The 11,566-nt window shown below is 39.6% G+C and overlaps 1 protein-coding gene across 1 annotated transcript in view; it reads left to right on the forward strand.

The window, feature by feature from the left end:
• Positions 1–11,566, forward strand: part of Smarcad1 (SWI/SNF-related, matrix-associated actin-dependent regulator of chromatin, subfamily a, containing DEAD/H box 1) — a 58,035-nt gene that overhangs the window by 13,533 nt on the left and 32,936 nt on the right. Inside the window, exons 3-5 of the mRNA XM_013029786.1 lie at positions 1,304–1,475; positions 6,625–6,784; positions 9,714–9,780. Coding sequence (XP_012885240.1) covers positions 1,304–1,475; positions 6,625–6,784; positions 9,714–9,780 — 399 coding nt within the window. The remainder of the gene's footprint in view (positions 1–1,303; positions 1,476–6,624; positions 6,785–9,713; positions 9,781–11,566) is intronic.

Consider the following 11,566-nt stretch of genomic DNA (forward strand, 5'->3'; position numbering starts at 1 on the left):
TATTTAGACTGGTTCTCTTATCTCTGGCTACCCTGAAATCACCAAGGTCTTCCACACAGCTCTGGGCCTTTACTCTTAATTTCTTATCTATAAAAGGGTGATTGCAGGATTAAATATTTCCTGAGGACTTGATAATGACTTGGGAAATAGTTAATGGCTACTTTCCTTTTGATCTTTGAGCTAAAGACTCACCTGGTCCTTGCCTTTTATAATTAATTGCTCAGTCTAGACCTCGATTTTTATTGTTTTTTTTTTACTTGAACATGAACCTTACCTCATTTCTAGATACTCTAAGGGGAATTACTGGCTTTACTAGAAAAAGGGAGAATAGTTTAATACTTAACTGATCTGCTTTTCACTGGCAGATGATACCAAACACAGTTTGCTATGATTGCCTTAACAAATACCAGCACTGGGTGGCTTAAGCTACGGGATATTTTGTTGGTTTCTCATGGTTTTAAAAACAAGGAGTCTACTCTGTTATCAAATACTTTTGAGGTTTTAATTGGCTTGTAAGGTGGTTGTCTTCTCCCACCTTTCCCCCTGGACATCCCAGGTATTCCATCTTCTGATAAAGATACTAGTCATTTTGGGCTAGCAGCCCACTCTAAACTGTTTATTTAAAACTCAATCACTTCTTTGAAAGCTTAACTCTGAATTCTTGGGACACCTATCTCCATCTCCAAATAACCTAGACATAGATTAGCGTTTAGGCCTATGGTGGGACCTAGATTAGGACTTAGGTAGGACCTAAAGGCATTGTCCCCCTCAGAAAACTTTGAAGTCCTCAAAGCATAGGGGGACATACTTTAGCTTTAACACCAACATTAGCATATGACACTACTTTTAATGGATGTTGACTAAAATAATTGCCAAAATGAATGATTTACCCAAAATCACTTCATTTATGATCCATAGTTCCTGTATTTTGCAAAAGAGGAACTAAGGTTTAGGGAGGTTCAGTAGATAGGTAAAAAAAGGCCTTGGGGTCCTAGTCTTGGGCTCTGGTGCTTATACTTTCCTACCTATGATCTGACTCCTGGGAAGTAAAAGTACAGTAAGGATTAGAATATGAAACATTGATTTTGCAGCTTAACTGAGGTCTTGCTAGTAACTTGTGAAACAGTTAATACCAGCTTTGATTAACTATTGCGAAGTTCTTTAAAAAGAAGCAGCATTTTTAGTGTTAGGATGGAGACAGTGCATGGAAGTCCAGATTGTTAGGGTAGGATTGTAATTATCAATAACAAATGTGTATTTTGAGTTGCACCCCAGAATGCCTTTCTCTTTTTTTCTTTTGCAGAAGATTCTAGTATTACAGAACCTCCAGATAATGAAAGGAAAGCACCGTATTTCAAGAGTGAAAGAGGAATACAGTATATAGATTTATCCTCTGATAGTGAAGATGTTCTTTCCCCAAATTGTTCCACCAGAGTGCAGGAGAAAAAATTCAACAAAGACACAGTGATTATACTGTAAGCTGATTAACAGATTTGTTATGTTTACCTATGTTAAGATTTTTCAAGGAAATGATACTTAATTTGAAATGTATTTGGTGCTTTTTTGCGGGGGGGCGGGGGGTCTGGTTGTGGGGCCTGAACTCTGGGCCTGGTCGCTGTCCCTCAGCTCTTCAGCTCAAGGCTAGCGCTCTACCAGTTGAGCCACAGCACCACTTCTGGCTTTTTTCTTTTTGCTTATGTGGTGCTGAGGAATCGAACCCAATGTCTCATGCAAGGCAAGCGCTCTACCGCTGAGCCACCTTCCCAGCCCCATTTGGTGACTTTTTATCAAGTGCATCTTGCTTATTTTTTCCTAACTCATAGATATGGAAAGGTAGATACGGTAATGTATGTGTGTTTCCTAGAAAACGGTTTTTTTAATAAAATGTAAAGTGAGAAATAGATACATCATTTTTTTAACTTTCCATAGCTGGTATCTTTGATTATCTGTAGTTATTTTTATGTCTTTTGAGTAATTTTAACCATTTTTGTTGGGTATATTCTATGATCTAGGTATTGTTTTGAGATGGGGACTATCTGACACTTTCACTCATTGACTGGCACTCTACCTCTTGAACCTTATGTATTGTTAAATGAATAGGAAATCAGCAATGAACAAACCAGCTCCAAATTTGCCCCTTCACAAAGATAAAACGTAGTGGATGAAAGAGAAAATATTTGGACCCAAAGGAGGAGAGATGTAAAACTGGGGCCAGGGCATGATTCCTGAAGAAAGGCTTCATTGAGAAAGTGATGCTAGAGCAATGACCTGAAGGGGTTACAGAAGCGTGGACTCCACCTATAGGAGGGAAGGAGTGCACATGTTCATTATGGCTCTGAGGTGACATTTAGCCTTGGGATTTTGAAGGAAGTGTAGGGGTGAATCTTGCAGAGTGACAGATTACTGAGCAAGGAATTGGGTTAGAGGAGAATCTTCATGATTTTAACTCCATAATTATGCTCTTCATTTTTTATTCTGAATGAAGTAGGAAGTATACAAATGATACTGAACAGAGATGAAGTGATCTGATTTAGATATTTGAGAGGTCATTGTGGCCATAAAATAAAAACAAAATATTACTATAATGTCTCAGCAAAAAATGTTGGAGAAATAAGGTGAGTCTAATACCTGTAGCAAGTCCTATCCTGAGTATGATGAGGACTAGTGGGAGGTGAATATGACTAGAACATTCTATATGCATGTGTGAAAATGGAACAGTGAAGCTTGAGTTTGGATTGGAAAAAGGAGAGGGCAGAGGCTGATCAAGATACAGTATGTGCGTATATGGACTTGTCAGAAAGAAACATTTTTGTACAATTAATTGGTGCTAATGAAAATGTAAGGAGAAATGGCTAGATTCTTGATAGACTTGGCAGGTAGAACAGAGGATTTGTTGGGTAATTTCATGTGTATTGGGATAGAAAGTAGTTCAGTTATTCTAAGACTGGTCTGAGCAGTGGAATCATGTTTTATTGACATGAAGAGGACTTTCTCTTATGAGTGGAAGCACACCTTTGCAAATCAACAGTTAAGTATAGAATATGCTGTGGTTGAGAAGTGTTTGAGATATCTAAGTGTAACTTAGAAGTCAGTTTTGCCATTTAGTTTATTCTAATATTGTTCTTTTTAGCATAACTGTTTAAAGTCTTTGCTTGTAAATAATTTTGCCCTAAAATGTAAATCAAGGGTACTGATTCCTTTACCAGGTAATTCAGCCAACCAAAAAAAAGAAAAATGATTCAGTGGGAGAAAAAAATCAACTGAAATAATAAATGGTTATAATATAGTTCATGAAATAGTTGTTTTACCTTCAAGTTTAAGTTAACTATCCTGTGGGACTGGTTAAAAAAAAAAAAACCAATGCTCATGAGTCATATCTGTAATCCTAGCTAATTTAGAGGCTGAGAATTACAATTCAAAGCCAGCCAGGTAGGAAAGTTCCTGAGACTCTAATCTCTAATTAGCCACCAGAAAGCTAGAAGTGGAGCTGTGGCTCAAAGCGGTGGACCACTTTGCCTTGAGCAAAAGAGTTCAGGGACAGTGAGTGCCCAGGCCCCGAGTTCAAGCGTCAAGAACAGTACACACACACACACACACACACACAAAAGACAAAAGGAGGGTTGAGAATTATGGACTTTAATAGAGATAAAAGAAGGCTAAAAATCCTTAGTGCTGAGAAGGGATGTTGCCTTCAGAAAGGCACTAATCTGGATGCCTAGGCAGAAGAATTTTGAGTTTCAAGGCTGGCCCCTGTCAAAGTAATAAGAGGTTTTAAAAATGAAAAATAAAGGGCTGGTGCTTGGTAACATGAACAAGGCTCTAAATTCAGTCTTCTAGTAATACCCAGAAAAATGGGGAGGGAGGGAGGGAGAAAAAAAGAAAGAGGGAGGGAAGGAAAGAAAGAAAGAAAAAAGGAAAAAAAATTTTGTTAAGACACTGTGTAAAAGAAAGTTTTGCCATTTCTGGGCAAGGCATAGGTGGCAAAAATTGAGCTAGAGCATGAGGCCTTGAGTTCGAGCCCTAGTATCAAGAGGTGTGTGAGTATGTGGAGGGAGAGGGAGAGAGGGGTGGGGAGAGAGAATGAGAGAGGGAGAGAGAATGAGAGAGAGAAGAGAGAGAGGCTAGTCAACTATTTATTAAAGAAAATAATTCCAAGGTTTAACAATTTTCCCTTTTTAAAATAGTAATTTACTGAAGTTATAGACATTCCAGTATCCTCTTCTTGGTTATACATCTGCATTCCTCACCAAAAATAATACTGTTACTAATGAATAATTCTTAATCTATATTCAGACTTGATGTATTTTGTAGTTTTTTTCAAACTAGAGTTCAAAGAAAGAAACATTCCTTTGGATAGAAGAACTCCACTATCTTTTCATCTAGGTAAACCCACTCTCAACCCTCTTTTTTTTTTTTTTTGAATTCATGGCTTGGGCACTGTCCCTGAGCTTGTTTTGCTCAAGGCTAAAACTACCACTTGAGCCACAGCACTGTTTCCAACTTTTTCTTTTTAGGTGGTACTGAGGATTTGAACCCAAAGCTTCATGCATGCCAGGCAAACACTCTACCTCTGAGCCAGCCCTCTCCTCGTTTTCAAGTGCCTTTATATTTTATTGAGTAGTTGTACAAAGAGTTTACAATTCCTTAAGTCAAGTTATTAGTACAGTGTATGTTAATCATTTTACCCCTTCCATCCTTTGTTCTCCCCAAACTTGACTTTATTGAAGAGAAGTCTTAGAGAAAATAGATTGTTTTTGTCTCTCTTTTTTTTTTTTTTTTTTGGTCAGTCATGGGGCTTGAACTCTGGGCTTGGGCGCTGTCAGTATGCTGTTCAACTCAAGGTGAGTGCTCTACAGCTTAAGCCCCAGCACCACTTCCCGTTTTCTAGTGGTTCATTGGAAATAAGAGTCTCATGGATTTTTTTGCCCGGGCTGGCTTTGAACCATGATCCTCAGATCTCAGCTTCCTGAGTAGCTAGGATTAAAGGCATGAGTCACCAGCCCCCTGCTATGTTTATTATACATTTGTTAAATTTATTCTTTTTGTAAACTGGAAGTCAAATCCAAGGGATTATAGGACCCATAGTCAACATTAATACTACATTACAAGGCAGGTGCATTAGTTCTCACCACAAGTACTTGCAAGTTTCATCACCATGTAGTAATTCTGATAGCCAAAGAGTAAAGAGCTTGGGAAATGGATATCCATGGCAGAAACAATTTAAGTTTCAACCTAAAGGATGATAGGGGGCCGGGAGAACAATGAGCATGAGAGCTGAATGGGGGCCACGTCACAAGTGAGTCCAAATACAGCCATAGGAAAGGCCACACACACGAGAGCTGAGAAGTGAGCAGATGGTGAGTTCGAACACATGGTCATGGGAAAATGCGCATGTGACTGCCACAGGCAGACAGTGATAGACAAGGAGACTTGTTTGCTGGTCTAGAGCTGTTTTCCTACACCAAAGTTCAAGACATCCTAGAAGATTTTTTGGGGGAGAGGGGTGCTGTCATGGGACTTGAACTCAAAGCTTAGGCTCTGTCCCTGAGCTCTTTGGCTCAAGGCCAGCACTCTACCACTTTGAAGCACAGCACCACTTCACAGACTTTCCTGCCTGAGTTGGCTTCGAACTGTAATCCTCAGATCTCAGCCTCCTGAGTAGCTGGGATTACAGACGTGAACCACTGGCGCCTGGTCTAGAAGATTTTTAAAATTCATATTCCTGGTCCTTGAGAGTTTACTTTTACATTCTCCGATGATTTTAATGTATTACTGGTGCTATAGAAGACACAGAACTAATGTATGAGTATGGAGAAGGGAGAAAAAAAACATTTTTTTGTTTTTTTTTTTTGCATTCAGCACTGTTTGTGGTTATGACACAGTAAGTAGTTATCTTTGTATTTCTTTCCTATCTCAACCCACATAATTGAGGTTTTCTTCAAAGTACACTAACTTTGAAGCCAACTCTGGTGCTACAAACTGGTAATCCCAGCATTTAGGGGGCTGAAGAAGGAAGATCTTAAGTTCCAAGCAAGCCTGGGCTATATAGGGAGAACCTGCCTTTAAAATAGAAATAAAAGGGGCTGGGAAGTTGGCTCAGTGGTAGAGTGCTTGCCTTGCATGCATGAGGCCCTGGGTTCGATTCCTCAGCACCACATAAGCAGAAAAAGCTGGAAGTGGCGGTGTGGCTCAAGTGGTAGAGTGCTAACCTTGAGCTGAAGAGCTGAAGGACAGTGCCCAGGCCCCGAATTCAGGCCCCATGACCAACAAAAAAAAGAAAAAGCAGACATTTATAATACAGATTTATATGTGTAAACTACTGACATGAAGAAAGTTCTTTTATTCTGACAGAGGTTACATTTAATATTGAAAATATTTGTGAAGGGATGGGAAGGGGAAACAAAGGAGGAGGCTACAATGCTTGATAAGAAATGTACTCATTGTCTTGCCCATGTAATTATAACCCCTCTGTTCAGTATTTTCACAATAAAAAATAAGTAAAAATTTAAAAAAAGAAAATATTTGTGGATGTTTTGTATAATGTATAAACATATAGATAACATAAATCTAAAAGCATTTGCAATATAGTAAAAATATTTTTTGCCCCTTTCTGAAATTATCTAGTTCTGAGCCATCTGAAGATGAAGATTCCCAAGGCCTTCCTACCATGGCACGGAGAAATGATATTTCAGAAGACCCCTCAGAATTGGACGACATCAAAGATGCTAAGCTTCAGACCTTGAAGGAACTTTTCCCACAAAGAAGTGACAGTGATTTACTTAAGGTTCTTCCCTTTATTGTACTTAGTTGTTGTAGCTGTAATGATGACAAAAATCTCTCCAGAATACAATGCTAGAGTTACTGGTAGACAGTCACTTTTCTGAAGGTATCTTATGTTTGAAGGTAATTATTAACTATTTTATAAAATAAAGGTAAACGCCAGAAATTACTTCTTGAGAGTGTAAGCTCATCCATGGGTGGTCATTCACCTATAAGTTAAAAATAATGTTAAGCTTTCCCAGCCCATGGATTTTGTGCATTTTTTTTTTGGCTTGAAGGAACACTCAGATGTAAGGGCTGCTGGGATTTAGTGCTCTAGGGCCAGTAATGCCCCTGAGCTGTACTAAAGACAAAGGGTTGTTATGCTAATAGCACCCTTACTGAGAAGTATTATTTAATTAAACGAAGTGACTGTAGTTGAAATGTATAAAGCTTAAGCTATAGAAGCTATTTTATGTTGTAAGAACAAAAAACAGTTGACAGTATAATTAAGTTTTAGATGAGAAATAAGCCCTAAGATCAATACCAGATTATCCTTAGTGCTGCCACTTGTTAGTTAATGGTATTAGAGATAACTTTTCATGAAACATTCTTCATCTGTTTGTATCTGTCATCACCACCAAATATGAAGTTTAAAGGTACACAAATAATGGATTTTTATGATCAAGGCAGATGACTCTGAAGGAGTGGACTAACACATTAGTCAGAAGCAGGTGATCTTTTCCTGCCAGAGTCTACTTGGATATTGATATAACATCACCCAATGCCATATAGTTAATGAAGTTCACTTAACAACAACAACAAAATCTGCCTGAGTTTGCTTGGCAGGGCCAGATCAAATAATTTTGCTGGCCGGAGGCTGAGATCTGAGGATCGCGGTTCAAAGCCAGGGCAGGAAAGACCATGAGACTCCTATCTCCAATAAACCACCAGAAAACCGGAAGTGACGCTGTACTCAAATGGTAGAGATCTCGCCTTGAGCTGAAGAGCTGAGGGACAGCGCTCAGGCCCAGAGTTCAAGCCCCATGACCGACAAAAAAAAAAAAATTGCTGGCTTTATTTGGCTCTCACAATGTTGGCCAGTTTAACTTGGTTTTGATTTGCATTTCCTTTAATGTCTGAGATGTTGAGAATTTCCTCATGTGTCTATTTGCCAGTCTTCTAAGAAGCCTCTCTTAAGCTCCTTTGCCCATTTATTAATTGGTTTATTAGTGTTGAATGGTTCATTTTTTTAAGCTATTTGTGTATTTTGGATATTAGGCCTTTGTATTGCTGGTAAAGATTTTCTCCAAATTTGTTTGCTGTCTTTTCTAGTTTAGTAACTATGTCTTTTGCAGTGCTGAAACTTTTTATTTGATGTAATCCCATTGATCAGATCTCTCCTATCTGCTGTGCCTTGGGGGCTCTTTTCAAAAGTTCCTACCTAAGAGCGCTAGCCTTGAGCTGAAGAGCTGAGGGACAGCATCCAGGCCCAGAGTTCAGGCCCCACAACCGGACCCTCCCCATTCCCCCCCCCCCAAAAAAAAAGTTCCTACCTATGCCTGTAAGTTGTAATGTTTCTCCTACTCCCTCTTGCAGTAGTTTCAAAGTTCAAGTCTGACATTGAGATCTTTGATCCATTTTGAGTTGATATTGGTGCCTAGTGATAAACAGGGATCCATTTTAATTTTCTAGTTTTCCTGACACCAATTATTGAAGAGGCTTTCTTTTTCCAACATCAGATAACTTTTGGCTGCTTGTCAAATATCAGATAACTGTAGGCACATGGCTTTATTTCTGGGTGTTCTAGTCTGTTGCACTAATCTCCAGGCCTGTTTTTGTGCCAGAACCATGCTGTTATTGTTATTATTGCTCTGTAGTAGAGCTTGAGCTCTGAGATTGTGATACCACCATTATTCCTTTTTTTTTTTTTTGCCTAAAATTGCTGTCTATTCAAGTTCTTTTTTTTGGTCATGAGGCCTGAACTCTGGGCCTGGGCGCTGGCTGTCCCTTAGCTCTTCCTCTCAAGGCTAGTGCTCTACCACTTGAGCCACAGTGCCACTTCTTCTGGCTTTTATTTTCTGCTTATGTGGTGCTGAGGAATCCAGCCCAGGGCCTCATGTATGCAAGACAAGCACTCTACCACTGAGCTACCTTCTCAGGCCCTATTCAAGGTCTTTTGTTGTACCATGTGAATTTTTGGATTATTTTCTCCATATCAGTGAAGAATGCCATTGGAATTTTGATGGAGATTGTACTAAATTTGTAGGTCACTTTTGGCAGTGTGGCCATTTTCACAGTATTAATTATACCTGTCTACCTAGAGAGGTCTTTCCATTTCCTGTTGTCATCTTTGATTTCTTCATATTTTTTTCTTTTACCAGTTTTGGGGGCTTGAACTCAGGGCCTGGGTACTTTCCTGAGCCTCTTTGTGCTTAAGGCTAGTGCTCTACCACTTAAGCCACAGTGTCTCTTCTGGCTTTTTCTAAGTAGTTTATTGGCAATTAGAGTCTCACAGACTTTTCTGCCTAGGCTGGCTTAGAACCGTGGTCCTCGGATCTCAGCCTTCTGAGTAGCTAGGACTACAGATGTGAGCTAGCACTCTACCACTTTGAGCCACAGTGCTACTTGGGTTTTCTGATAGTTAATTGAAGATAGGAGTCTTAGAGAGTTTCCTACCTGGGCTCACTCCTCCTGAATAGCTAAGATTATAAGCATGAGCTTATAATTTTTCCACAGACTGGAAAAATCAAGATAACTCTTAGATAAGCTTGGGCTTGTGGGACCAGATTCTCTGAAAGTTTATCATGGGTTTGATGAACTTAAACTGTAGCATACATATTACCTCCACCCTGTATGATATTTAAATATGTATGTACTGAAATATTTCAAGAGCTTTCTGAAATAATTCTCTAGGTGTTAATTTTTATATATCCATGGTTTTTCATTATTAGTTAATTGAATCAACAAGCACTATGGATGGAGCAATCGCTGCTGCCTTGCTGATGTTTGGTGATGCAGGTATGCTTGACTTTATTTATATTTTTTAATTGTTTGAGACCAAGACTCAAACTCTGATACTTGCTTTCACTCATTGGCTAGACATAGGTCATTTGGACTTCTTTTTAAAGTCAGATGTGTACAGATTCAGGTGTAGTGTATAGTGTATAAATGACAGCCTTCTCTTTTTTTTTTTTTTTGGTCCCGTTGTGGGGCCTGAATTCAGGGCCTGGGCGCTGTCCCTCAGCTCTTCAGCTCAAGGCTAGCACTCTACCACTTGAGCCACAGTGCCCTCTTCCGGCTTTTTCTTTTTGCATATGTGGTGCTGAGGAATCAAACCCAGGGCCTCAGGCATGCAAGGCAAGCGCTCTACCACTGAGCCACCTTCCCAGCCCAATGACAGCCTTTTCTAACTTGAATTCAGATGTTCTTTGGTGTACTGTGTTTCCTTAAGTCAGGAATTTTATGTTAGAACAGTTTGTAGCAAAAAGCTTTTTATGTATTTGGGAACAATCTTGGGCATTTATGTACTACAAATTGCTGTCTTGTATATACAGTATCACCCTGCCTACGGAACAATAAAGTTATTTTTGTATGCTACCTTTTGAAGGTTTTCACGTATGAATACTAAGTTTAAAAGACCGAAAAGAAAAAAATCTGAAGTTTTTACTTTTATTTGGGAAGGTAAAATATGAATTTGGTGGGCCTAGGAAGGTGGCTCTCAGTAGTAGAGTGCTTGTCTTGCATGCATGAGGCCCTGGGTTCAATTCCTCAGCACCACATAAGCAGAAAAAGCCGGATGTGGTGCTGTGGCTCAAATGGTAGAGTGCTAGCCTTGAGCTGAAGAGCTGAGGGACAGCGCCTAGACCTAGAGTTCAGGCCCATGACCAACAAAAAAAAAAAAGAAGAAAGAAAAGAAAGAATTAAGCATGTTTGAGTCACATGGAACAAATGATCTATTTTGCAACTTTTCAAATTTAAAATATTACTAACAGTGCTCATTTAATTAGCAAATATACATATGATGATTGTTGATTGTATTCCCCCCTTTTTTCTTTTTTTTTTTTGCTGGTCGTGGAGCTTGAACTCTGGTCCTGGGTACTGTTCTGAGCTCTTAAGCTCAAGGCTAGCATTCTACCACTTGAGCCATAGAACCCACTTCCAGCTTTTTCTGTGTATGTGGTGCTGAGGAATCGAACCCAGGGCCTCATGCCTGCAAGGCAAGCACTCTACCACTGAGCCACCTTCCCAGCCTCTCCCCCCCTTTTTAAAAGTAAATGCTGGAAATAATTGGTGGAAGCATAGTACACATTTCATTATGGGCACATGGACTATTCAAAATCAACCAGGAAGAAACATTTAAGAATTCATACTGGGGCTGGGAAGGTAACTCAGTGGTAGAGTGCTTGCCTTGCATGCATGAGGCCCTGGGTTCAATTCCTCAGCACCATATAAACAGAAAAAGCCAAACTGTTGCTGTGGCTCAAGTAATAGAACACTAGCATTGAGGTGAAGAACTGAGAGACAGCGCCCAGGCCTAGAGTTCAAGACCCCTCACCCCCCCCAAAAAAAAAAAAAAACAATTCATACTAGCTGAATGCTTGGAGTTCATGCCTGTGATCCTGTTTACTCCAGATAAAGATTAGAAGCCAGCCCAGACAAACAAATCTGAGTGACTCTTATCTTGAGTTAACCAGTAAAAAAGCCACAGGTGGAGATGTGGCTCAAGTTGTAGAATACCAGCCTGGTCAAAGAGGTTAAGCCATGAGTTTAAAACCCTAGTATGGGCCTCCACTGCCCCCCCCCC

Source organism: Dipodomys ordii, unplaced genomic scaffold (assembly GCF_000151885.1).
Source record: "Dipodomys ordii isolate 6190 unplaced genomic scaffold, Dord_2.0 Scaffold122, whole genome shotgun sequence".
In the NCBI taxonomy this organism is placed as follows: domain Eukaryota; kingdom Metazoa; phylum Chordata; class Mammalia; order Rodentia; family Heteromyidae; genus Dipodomys; species Dipodomys ordii.